We start from the raw sequence: 12,839 nt of genomic DNA, 5'->3' as shown, positions 1-12,839 counted from the left end.
AAGTGCAGCGAGAAGGGGGCGGGGTTTCCAAGCTCTCCTGTGACAGGTATAGAGTCACAGGGGCCGGCCACCTGTGAAGAACTGAGAGGCAGTCGGTACACAGCAATACACAGCAATACACCTGTCGCACTTCCCAGTCGCTCTCTCTTTCTCTCCCTCTCTCTCTCCCATTTCCTGCCCTTCTCTCTTTCTTCCTCTGTCCTCCCCTACAAAGAAGTCCTCCATGTTTAGATCCAGCAGCCGGGACCGCTCGGTGGACAGAGCAGCCATGGAGGCCAGCGGAGGGACTGAGAAGGAGAAGGACAAGGAGAAGGAGAAAGACAAGGAGAAAGACAAGGAGAAGGTGGTGAAGAGGAGGAACAGGCCTGTGTTCCTGCGTTACCTGGAGAGGAGGAAGACGGACTCCATCGTGGACGACGACGGGGACGTAGGGGACATCAACCTGGGAACGCTAGTGAGAAGGAGTCAGTCAGACAAGACGGAGTACAGCGCTAAACTTAAAGGTACACAAGATAATGACCTCCCAGGGGGCGGGCGGGGGGGGGGGGACGGGCCATGGCAACAAACTTTGCACATATGAGTGAAGGCGTTGATGTGAAACGTTTGACTTACTTTTACTTTTCACTTTTTTTTCAACCTGCTTTCGTTTTCGACTGCAATTTGTGACATCTTACTGTACTTTCCGATGGCATTTTAACTCCTGGATTTGAACATATACAGACACACATACATACACACATACACAGATAGTACAAACTATGCACATAAACATATGTCCACAGGTTTAATTGTCATAGCTTTACACAGTGTATTTCCGTTTTTTGTTGCATATTGCATAACTACATTATTACAGGAGGCCATTTTAACTGTGCTTAACTGGATTTTAACATACCCAGACATACACTTTTCTCTCACACACACACACACGCACACACACACACACACACACACACACACACACACACACACACACACACACACACACACACACACACACACACACCTACACACACACCTACACACCTACACCCATGCTATAGTAGGGTGACAGGTTGTCCTCTGGTGCGTGTGGCTCTGCGTGCTGGGCACCTGTTGTGCTGCCGGGTGCTGAGTGGGACATATTCCCACAGGGATGAGGTCACATATGCAAACTGGCCTCCTTACCTGAGCAGCACAGATGAGTGGTTGTAGAACGACAACAGCGCGGCCATTTAGTCAACAAGCGCTGGGCTGAAAATGTCTTTATTATTATTAATATTATCATGAGGACATACTTAAAAAATACAAATAATTGACAGACATGTTACAACATCTATTGGAGTCGACAAAGGGATGGCTGCTGTTTTGTTGTTGATGTGCAGTGTTATGTGTTGCTATTGACATTAGAAACGCAGGCAGGGTGTATTCAGCTGTTTGTCACAAGACTAGAACATGGCTTCCATGACGTAATAGCTCAGCTTTTTTGTTGATGTCATCACAACAGCGACCATTGTGTTTTATTTAGTTCTTCAACAATGTCTGCATTTGAAGAGAAAACTGGCTTCACCTGTCCTTCCTCAACCAGCGTTCTTCCATGAGCAGGAATGTTGGCCTTCAGGCCACATAAGCCCCATTAGTATGCTGACAGATCCAATTCAGCATGTAGACTGTCTAGTGCTACTTCATCTGGTTCATTGTCTTATGCCTACATGAACAAATACTTGATTATACACACACACACACACACACACACACACACACACACACACACACACACACACACACACACACACACACCTATTGAGCCACTTATGTGTTGTCTTAAACAAACGTTATGTAACCGTGACTAAATACGTCGTCTGACTTTGAGGAAAGAGAACCAATTTTCCTAGTTCCAACCACCTGTCACAAGAGGATATACATATGTAAACATCATGTAAAGGACAAGCGATTTTTAACTTTCCCATCTAAATTCAACTTTTGTGATGGATATTGCTTTTCCTGACACAAAGTAACTGTTTTCATCAACACTTTATCCCCCCCCGCCACCAACACACACACAAACACACACCCCTCATACCATGGTCGCCTATGGCAGCAGGTTTGTCCAGAGGGTGTTTTCAGTCCAAACCTGAATCACCCCCTGGTCTCTGAAGGACTTTAGCCCCAGTCATGGTAATGCGCGTTGTGCTTGACATTGTATAACCACTACAAATATTGACAAAACGATGACTTCACCGAAAGAGGAAACGTGTGAGGTGCTGAGAGCTGTGTTCTTCTCTGTCCGTCAAACTGGTTATTCAGGTGTCAAAATACGACAATGCTCTGTTAAGCCACTACAGAACTTCTGATGCTGATTGCTCCTTTCTGTTTCACACAGTCTTTGATGACAGCGTCAGATGTTTAATAGTACACACTCTTCATTCAAATAGGCCTTAAACAGCAGTTTTTGTTAAGGGTTTACATTGTTCTGTTTGGAGAAGTGAATGGTGTGTGTATTTGTGTCTGTCCGTGTATGTCATTGTAAGTGTGTGTGTAGGGGTGGGGGGGGGGGGGGGGGGGGACTATCCTGTGCTTAGGCTATTTGATTGAAATTGAGATTTGTGCTAAATAAATACAAAAATGTTGCATAAGAGCGTGAAACAGCCACATCCACAGCATTCAATCAGCATTTGTTGCTGTCTGAAACTGAATTGCTGATATCTTGGCCAGCTAGTGCTACCTCAATAAAGAGATCTTGTCATCTTAATGGGACTTGCCTGGCAAAATAAAGGTTTAACAAATATAATAATAAAAAAATAATGTAAGTACAGCTTTACGACTGTAATACATTTGATGTATTCAGAAGGCCACCCTCACAGTGGTACACTTTCAGTGCCATTCCTTCTCAATACACGTTGAGATATTATAAAAAGATAAATAACATAAATAATAATAATAATAATAAATAATAATAATAAATAATAATAAGTGTGTGCTATCAGAAACTCGGTAGCAAGGTCTAATATTTCCTATTTGCTCGCCCTTGGACACACGATACAGCCAGACCCTTGTGTTCCGGGCCCTTCCGTTCAAGGGCCTTTGAATGGGCAGAGCGGTGAAAGGCCCTGTATCCACTTTCATGGGAACTCCTATCAAGGTGAACGTTCCTTTCTACACACACATTGAAAAGCTATCCCCCGTCTGTTACCCTATCATAAGCCAGATCCCCTTGATCTATGGTAGGAATGTGCCCCAGAAAGCTATATCTACACTCTACCTATTCTGTACTCTTTGCATTGTGTGTATGCATGTGATTTATAATTGCCTTGCACAGTGTATTCGAGGCAAGATATGTATCTTTGCTAAAGCATTAAATAAGGTACAAGCTACACGTTTATGCGCAGCCCCGACCCACAACCAATAACTTTTTCTCATTAGTGGAAGTAAGTAGAGTATGCTGTGTTCAATGCTGCATATGGAATATATTGAGTAGCACAAAACAAATCGATCAACCATGTTTAGCTGGGGGTGCAATGTGAAAAACACTCAAATGCTTTAATGCGTGTGTGTGTGTGTCTGTGTGATTAAAAATTGACTGGGGATGAACTTGCTGGGTTTTGCACCTGTGCAGAGATAGTGCACATTGCAAAATGCCTGTCTTTGTGTGTGTGTGTGTGTGTGTGTGTGTGTGTGTGTGTGTGTGTTTATTTGTGCATGACACACACACACACACACACACACACACACACACACACACACACACACCTCTGTGCTTCCTCACTGTTTCACAGCAGATAGAATACTCGCAGATTACAGCGGCGTGACGATGTGTTCCGTAACACGACACGGGCAAGACACGGGCCCTGAACCTCTCTCTCTCTCTCTCTCTCTCTCTCTCTCTCTCTCTCTCTCTCTCTCTCCCTTTCCAAAAGAGGATGCGGCACGTGGAGGCGATTAGCAGGAGCGGAAGCATTGCTTCTCTCAAGCACACCTCACCTTCCCCTACGTCAGCGCTGAGCAGCAGCCAGGGAAAGATTAGGGCAGCAGAGTAATTGACAGGCTGCCGCACCTGCCTGGCTCCTTCAATGAGGCCTGTTGGCACTCAGTCAAATGTAAATTAATTTCTGCAGAGGAGTCAGGTGATTGTATAGGCTGGGGCATGTCAGTCTTGCGTGCAGAATCGTCGGGCCGGCGTGCACACTTATACTCATTACATTTCATTTAAGCTATTCTCATCCGTAACTGTGTAATGTAGGATGCAATTAAAAGTACTTAATTTCCCCCTCTGTTTTTCTCCTTCTACTCATCTTGGTGATTAATCAAGTAAATCTCACTCTATATTTTTCTTTGTCTTCTATCATTTACGGTGTGTCTGTGCAGCTTCGACTCCACATTTCACCAACAGACCGCAGTCCTCTTCCTCCTTGCGTGTCGGCGTGTCGTGACCTCACGCACCACCTCTCTCCATCTCTTCGTTTCCTCTAGAGAAAATGACCCCCCATGACCTGTCCATGCCGCCGCCGCCGCCGCCTCCCGACTCGGAAGAGGTGCGCTGCAGAAAAATGAGCCGCAGGGCCAAGGTCATCCAGGAGCTGGTGCAGACGGAGAAAGACTACCTCACGGACCTGGAGCGCTGCGTCCGCGAGGTGGTGAAGCCCCTGAGGGAGCTGCAGGTACGCCAAACCCCCAATGTCCACAATGTCCATCAATGCTCAAGGATGCTTTGAGCAAGACGCATAACCCCTAGCTGCAATTTTTAATATGTAAAAAAAAAGAAAGAAATCAATGCAAGCCTCCTTTTCATCTGCAAAATAGATTAAAAAAAACTAAAATAAGTAGTAGAGGTGAACGTGTTGTCTGTGCCTCCAGGTGGTGGATGTGGACCGCCTGTTTACCAACATGGAGGCTGCATGCGAGGTGTCTGCTGCTCTGGTGCTCAGGCTGCAGGAGGCTACAGCGGAGCCCGACCTGGAGGCTGTGGTCATTGGTGATTATGCTTTGCTGGCTCTTCTATGTTGTCCTCTTTAGTCAGGGGGAGAAGTGGCTCAATTCCTTAATGACACGCATCTGCAGTTTAGAAGTTGATTTGGATGAAAGCTTCTGTTAAAAAAGTATGTATTGTGGACGCTCTTTATTTATTTTTTTTATAGGGGAAATCTTCATCCAGGCCAAGGGCGCGTTGGAGGATGTCTATAAGATTTACTGCTACCACCACGATGAGGCCAACCTGCTTCTCAAGACCTACGAGAGAGAGGAGGAAATTAAACAGCATTTAAACACATGCATTCTATCTCTGAAGTAAGAAGACGCCTTGAAACATTAACAAAACAGTATATTTCCTTCTCAGTAAATATCAAGGAAAAAGAACGATCATATTGTGAATCTATGACTCATAAATTTTATTTCTGCACATTCTCTTCCAGGCAAATATATGACCTTGAGTAAGTACCATGTTATGTTATGTTTGTATGAATTCATTTTGTGGTTGGTGTAAAGTTGGCGTAAAGTGTTCTGTGCATTAGTAACTATTACTACTATAGTACTATACTACTATTACTAACCTTAACCCTAATAGTACCAGTGCCCAAAGAACCTTGAGCTAACAAAATCATACGTTATATTCAAAAGCTTAACCTTAAACCAAACCGTAACTCTTAACCCACCCCTTAACCCCTTTACTCTTAACCGTTAACCCCTGTTGCTAATAGTATGCCGGTGCCCCAAGAGCCTAATGCTAATCATATGTTGAATACAAAATCCAACCTTTAACATTACCTTTACCCTTCACCCTTCACCCTTCACTCTTAACGCTTAGCCCTTACCCTCAACCCTTAATCCCTAACCCTAAATGATCCTAAACGATATACTAAAACCTAACCATAGCCCTTAACCCTAACCCTTACCCACACCAGAGGGAAGCCTAACCTGCTGAACATGGGTTCGCTGCTCATCAAGCCAGTGCAGAGGATCATGAAGTACCCCCTCCTGCTGGGAGAGCTGTGGCAGGCCACCCCTAATGACCACCCTGACAACCGGCCTCTGCAGGAGGCCTACACCGCCATCAAGATCATCAACGTCAACATCAACGAGTTCAAACGACGGAAGGATATCGGTGAGAGATGATGATGTCGACGAGGAGGATGATCGTTTTTTTTTCCCCCTTTGTTTAACGATGACACAGTTCAGTGATTTTTAACATTTGAGAGATGTCGCTGTGAGTACGGAGGCCCTCGTAGGTTGTCGACATTTACGAAAAGCACACACAAATATACACCCCTATGCACACACACGTACACAAATCATAGCGGTTATATATCTAGGTGCCGGCTTGGCTACGGGTGGGGCCATTTCAATGATTAGCCAAGGCCCTTTCACACATCAGAGCGTAGTAGAGTGAGGTGGCCTTTCATCACACTGTACAACTGTGTTATTTATTATGACTAACCCAACACCAGGATCTTTTTATGGCTGCGCTTATGATAAGGGAGACATGCGTTTGCGTTTCCGTGTGGTTGTGATGAGTGTTGAGATTGAAAAGGCTGAAACATCCCCACAGGTCCTAACTGTTCCCCCCCTCTCCCCCTCTCCCCCTCTCCTCCCCCTCTCCCCAACACCTATCTACCTCCCAGTCATGAAGTACAAGCGGGCCGACGACGAAGGAACGCTGAGAGAAAGGCTGCAGAAGATCAACATCCGCTCCATCAGGAAGAAGGGTGACCGATTCGCCGGCTATCTCAAGATCCTCGCCGGGGCCGAATCTCAGGTGAGGGCAGCCCTCCCCCTTCCCCCTTCCCCCTTCCCCCTTCCCCCTTCGCTCATTGACTATGTTGTGAAAATGTGGCGGCTGCTGTGAATTAAAGGTTAACGCTAGATTGGGAGTATATGCACTGTACTGTACAGGTGATTGGTTTAAAGAGGTATGTGTATAATGCTGAAGCTGATTATTCCTTATCACCTGTAGGTGAAGGACGAAGTGTTCGACAGGGAAGAGAAGCTGTTCAGGAGCCTGGAGAAAGCGGTGAAGCAACTGGTCAAGGACGTCCACTTTTATCTTCAGCAAGCACAGGTACTACTACTGAGACGATAGCTCCCAAACGTGCTGGCACTTTTAAAGGGCCGCTTTTTTATGACCATGTGTGAGTGGGATTAATCATTACAAACTGTTCCAAAATCTTCCCTGCCCTTTAACTTTGTTACACCACCAAGTGAGAGTGTCATACCCAGATGTATGCTGATATGATCGATCAGTCTGCCAGCCTGCCCAGTGGGTGGTAGCAACTGGTAGGCTTATCTATCCATCCTACATCCAGGTGGACACTCCCACTTGTGATGTCACTAAGTCACTGGGCAGATTTTGAAACAGCGTGTAATGGCTAATCACACTCACACCTGGTTGTAAAATAGGAGCCCTTTAAAGATTCCCGTTGTCTTTCCCCATGTCCTCCCCCCACCCCCCAACCCCTTCCTGCAGGAGATGGTGTCTGTAGCGGTCCACAATGTCCAGGACCTGGAGATCATAGTGAAGGACGCCCATAAACACATCACTAATGGGACATGCCACGAGAACACCCCAGACCCCTATAAGCACTTTGTGAGTGGGACAGGCTGCTTATTTACTAAACAAACTTTAAACCATTAGACACCATTAGTGTCTCAGCTTTTTACTTTTCTTCTGCACCCTCTGTCTTTGTATGATGTGCTCTGTGAAAATGCCCCGCTCAGCAGTGCAGAGGTGCTGTGCAAACATGCCACTGCATATATTTTAATGAACTGTAAAATCTTTCTAATGGTTTGTTGACTTGAAAAAATGTTGGTATTTGTATTGCGGGAAAACCCCATCATCTATTTATCTCATTTGACATCTGCATAAAGTCCTTTCACTGCAGAAGTAAGGGTTCTGCATGTACCAAGTTTTTTGTGTTGTTGCCGCAGAATGTCAAATAAGGGAGGGTCTAGGGTTGTGCTTTACTGAGTGTTTGTGATCACCTGTATTCCCTTCGACTGTCTCCTCCCTCACCATCCCTCCAGAAAGAGCAGCTGGAGCGCTTGGTGCTCGCCCCGCTCACCTGCCTGCAGGGCATGTTCTCCGCGCCGCAGAAGCTCATCCAGAAGCGCTACGACAAGCTGCTGGACTACTGCAGTCGCCTGGAGCGCTCCTCCTCCTTCAACTCCACCTTCTCCTCCTCTTACTCCTTCCACCCCTCCTCTTCCTCCTCCTCCTCCTCCTCCCCTTCTTCTTCTTCTCCATCACCCTCTTCCTCCACTCCTTCGCCCGTGTCGGACGCACATCTGCCGGCCAGACGGGACTACGTGGCTCTGAACGGCCAGCTGGTGGAGGAGCTGCAGCGCTTCAACGCGGCTGCGCACGCCATCCTGGTCAACTGCGTGGTGTTCCTGGTGGCGCTGCTCCGAGGACTGACGGACACCACCCGGCACAATGTCCCCTCCAAACACCAGCTGCCTGTAAGGGCCATGCACGCGTTAACACGACACCACGTGACCGAACCATGCGCTGTCAGATAAGATGACCTCAGGTGTACTTTAATAACGTATCATGTATGCTGGACATGGTTTTATAACTTTCTTTCTTTTATTGTTGCATCTTTTTATATTCCATGGGCTGCCGTCACATGTGAATTTCTTATGCATGGGATGAAATGAAGTTCTTGTCTTATCTTGTAATGTTCCAGATGGGAAGTTTCACAGCAGTGTCAGAGCAGAAGCGTACACCCATCAGTCGTGGAAAGTTTTTCCATCCTCTTATGTTTTGTTTTCGTGTTTTTTTCCAGGCCCCGTTGTCGAACATCAACGAGGTGCAGAACAGCATCATGGACGAGCTGAACAATCTGACCTTCGTCAAGGACAATGCACAGAAACTGATGGAGCGCAAGGTCAGCTTTGAGCGCCAACGAGAGAAGAAGCCCATGGTAGGTCTTTGCTGTGGCAGTGTTGCCATGCAGGGGGGATCTGAGTCTTAAGGCTGAGAACTGCACACAGAGTTGCAGTTGTGAACAACAGAGGGCACATGGCAACTCACTGACACAACCCCACTGGGAATCGTCCTCCAGAGGGCTGGCTGTAATGCCATCATGTGCATAGGACCGCATTCTGTTATTGTCAGTGCGGTGTGCCTGGGAGTGGATCTGGTTGTTCTCAGAGTGTCATTACTCTAACAAAGCCCTGTGGTATTACCTTCTCCCCCCCCCTTCATTGACTTCTCTATACATGTGTAGCTAAACACAGTACTGTGTGTAGTGTGGCCACAGCAACCAGGAGACAAGGGGCAGCACTTGAATACTTTTACTGCTGAAAAAAACCCCTGCATGATGCAAGTGCAAGTGCTTTAACTTCTATTTCAGCTGTGTAATCCTATATAAAATTGTTATCATACACCCAAACACAACGCTTAAAGTATTTGTATTACGTATTTCTCGTAATACACTCCTGCACCTCTGGTTGTTATGCATAAAGACAATTCTAGTTTGAAAAAGTTGATCAAGAGTACCTTTAACTTCAGGATAATGCATTAAAGAGAGAATGTATCCAGAGAATGTATTAACCCAACTACTGCACTATAGATATGCATAGGCTGCCACTGCCATTTGTTCCATATAGATCACATAACGTCAAGTAATTTAATTTGTGTAGCCCATATTAATAAAGTGATTCAGCCGGTGATTCACGGCCAAACCAACCTGAACCCAAACCTTCTAAAGGGCATCTCAAAACTCTCCTAGTCCAACGAGACCCCACTGAGGAGGGATCCCTCCTGATAGAGGCAGTTAGGTGTGCGATCATTCGGTGCCTAAATGGGCTGATAATAAACACCAACCACAAACCAACCCTGTCCGTCCTCTTGTTCCCGTTCTGTTTCGGTGTCCTGGCGGTCAAGGTGGAGGAGGTGCAGCATCAGACGGAGCCGGACCGCGTGTGGCTGCTGTCCGAGTACCCTGCCGCCCAGCTCTACCAGCTGAAGAGGAAGTGCAACGGCTGCCAGGAGCAGGACCTCAGCCTGCTGGAGGGGGAGCTGGTGGCCCTGCTGGAGGACAGCGACCCCCACGGCAGCAGCACACGCTGGCTCGTCCACACCGGAGGTCCGTGTGTGTGTGTATGCATGTGTGTGTGTGTGTGTGTGCGTGCGTGCGTGTGTGTGTGTATTCACATATGTGTGTCACAGCGACCCTATACACAACAATCTTATTTTTTGGAGTAAAATAAGCAAATGTCCTTATTGACACAGAAATGTTAACTCAACATGCAAGACTAATTCCCATGAGCTTTGTTGATGTCATGGTTGTTCTGTTTGCCTGGAGATGGTTGCTTCACAACACCGTCTGTTTGCTCTCTCTCTCTCTCTCTCTCTCTCTCTCTCTCTCTCTCTCTCTCTCTCTCTCTCTCTCTCTTTCCATATCTTATGTGGATCAATAAGACACCTGAGATCCTTACGTCTTGGTTGGAACAAACACCTTGCTTAGGGTTGCATCTGTAACAAACAGTATTAGAACGCTCCCCTTAAAAGGCTTTATTTACGGAGAAAAATACATTACAACTGTTATCAGCCTGACACTTTTATTACTTGTGTTACGAGTCAGTCGAAAAGTCACTGACTTTTCGAGTCACAAAGTCAGTTTGTGCAACATAGGGTTGTTTTAGATATTGCACTTAATGAGTTGCTGTTCTTCTTTTGAACCTCTGCTTCTGCAATCCGGGAAATAGGACAGTTTTATTATGGGTTATCACGCTGAATGATGGCAAATGCACAATGGGATTCAAAAAAGTGTACATTCATATATTATCTTAAATGAATAATACATCACATTTAGGCTATTTAATTATTATCTGTGTAATATAATCTGATAGTTCTACTTTGGAATGTTTATCCTCTGCCATATATAATGGAACAGAATACCAGCATACTTAATGAAATGTTATGATAAAGTTTGTTTCAAACAAGATAGAGTATAGTATAGTATAGTAAGTATCATCGACCAAATATAATACATAATACATACAAGTCAACCTTGCATAAATGATCCATCCATGCTAAACTATATACTTCTAAAAGTTACAGTCTATCAGCATTCACTCCTCCTATTGATCCAAGTATGACAAGATAATAACAAATTGTGTCATTGTGTGTGTGTGTGTGTGTGTGTGTGTGTGTGTGTGTGTGTGTGTGTGTCTCCCTCAGGTACCCAGGGCTATGTCTACTCCACCTTCCTGAAGCAGTACAACCCTCTGAGAGACGTGAACAGGGCCGGGCAGAGCGCGGTGGAGCAGCCCCACGAGCAGCTGGTGGACGAGGACTTTGACAACCTCAGTCTGTTTGTGTCAGGCAGCGGCAACAGCAGTCTGCGGAGCTTCAGCCTCCATGCGGCCGACAGCGGCTCCATCCTGTCTGGCCTGCAGGGGGAGCTAGAGGGCCTACAGGACCTGGAGGAGTCAGTGGACGAGGACCCTCAGCAGGTGTGTGTGTGTGTGTGTGTGTGTGTGTGTGTGTGTGTGTGTGTGTGTGTGTGTGTGTTGTGTGTGAGTCCATAATTGCAAGACTACTGGCAGAGAAGCACTGAGAATAACCACATTTGAATCCATCCATCCATATCTTTATATTACAGTCAGTGAAGAACGTTTTGGTGTATAAAGTTCCCATGTACACCCAGACATTTCAGCTGTAGTGCCAGGTTGGCACCATATAGTGCACAGTTGATAGTGCTGAGGGTGTTCACAGCCTGAAAGTTGTGGGTTTGAACCCCAATGTCCGTAGTCTACTTGTCCCTTGATCATGATGCCTGAACAACATGCTCATTGATGTATACAAAAAAAGGACTCTAAGACCCTTTGGAAAAAGGCATCTGCTAAATGACATTTTGTGATTTCCTCTCTTATTTTTTCTCCAGTTTTATGCAGTGCATGCGTTCAAAGCACGCTGTGAACAGGAGTTGACGTTACAGGAGTACCAGCACGTAAGGATCCTCCAGTTCTCTGACCAGGGTGGGAACAAGGACTGGTGGCTAGCTGAGGCTAACGGACAGAAAGGCTACGTTCCCGCCAACTACCTGGGAAAGATGTCCTATGCATAAAAAACTAAAAACAAATGGCATTATCAATTCACTTGCCCCCTTTATAGTAACAATGTTGAAGTGCTGTCCGAAATTTCAAGGATTGCAATGGATTAATATCCATAATGCACTGTCAAACAAGTGTTCAACGGATGTGGAACAATTTTCATTGTCATCAGATTCGTACAATACGGATGGTGAGCACATTTTTGTTCTTCATGCAAGTGAGCTGCCACCAATTTATGTAACCACAGCGATATATTTTCAGCACATCATTTGTGCAGAATTCCCCCTATTCCCTACCTTACTTTTCTCCTGACAGTATAAAGTGTGGAATGGGAATGTGGGAATAAGGGAACAACCAATTTTAACAGGACCGGAGTACTGGTTTACACTTGATTACATTGTGTTGTTATAAAGGTTTTATCAAATAGAAAATATTATACGATTGTGAATGTGATATAGTGAACACCTCACTTGTGAAGGATATTGTGAGGAAATTACTGAACCCAAATATCAAAGCCTTCAGGCCAGAAGTGTTGGCCTTTAAACCTCATTTGTCTTGACAGATTATGACTATAGAAGAGATATATATATATATATGGGCAATTTTGCCGAGCACTTTGTATCGCGACCAACAGTGTTGTTAATATATTTATACTAATAGATAAAATGAAGTGATCGACTCCAGTTAATGAAGTAAATGTTTATGTGAAACTCTGAAATGAAAAAATCTATATATGTGAAATTGTGAATATTTCTCTTACACATATTTTGTTAATTATCAAATAAATAAAGATTCTCTATTATATAATTACG

The 12,839-nt window shown here is 45.3% G+C and overlaps 1 protein-coding gene across 1 annotated transcript; it reads left to right on the top strand.

Moving 5' to 3' along the window:
• Nucleotides 1–12,838, top strand: arhgef38 (Rho guanine nucleotide exchange factor (GEF) 38). Its single transcript, XM_084465915.1, has 14 exons — nt 1–503; nt 4,447–4,634; nt 4,831–4,948; nt 5,112–5,259; nt 5,385–5,402; nt 5,874–6,073; nt 6,591–6,724; nt 6,923–7,027; nt 7,433–7,552; nt 7,990–8,424; nt 8,751–8,888; nt 9,854–10,055; nt 11,153–11,427; nt 11,859–12,838. The coding sequence occupies exons 1-14, from the start codon at nt 224–226 to the stop codon at nt 12,039–12,041; spliced, it is 2,544 nt and encodes an 847-aa protein (XP_084322041.1). The 5' UTR covers nt 1–223; the 3' UTR covers nt 12,042–12,838.
• The last annotated feature ends 1 nt before the right edge of the window (nt 12,839 follows it).

Source organism: Micromesistius poutassou (genome assembly GCF_964030765.1).
Source record: "Micromesistius poutassou genome assembly, chromosome: 3".
Classification (NCBI taxonomy): Eukaryota; Metazoa; Chordata; class Actinopteri; order Gadiformes; family Gadidae; genus Micromesistius; species Micromesistius poutassou.
This window is presented reverse-complemented; position numbering and strand designations above follow the sequence as displayed.

Bases quoted from the DNA above. Each gene is read 5' to 3' on its own strand.
- arhgef38 (XM_084465915.1), top strand. From the start codon at position 224: ATGTTTAGATCCAGCAGCCGGGACCGCTCGGTGGACAGAGCAGCCATG. The intron at 6,074-6,590 runs GTGAGAGATGAT...TCTACCTCCCAG, and splicing joins CAAACGACGGAAGGATATCG to TCATGAAGTACAAGCGGGCC. The intron at 10,056-11,152 runs GTCCGTGTGTGT...TGTCTCCCTCAG, and splicing joins CTGGCTCGTCCACACCGGAG to GTACCCAGGGCTATGTCTAC.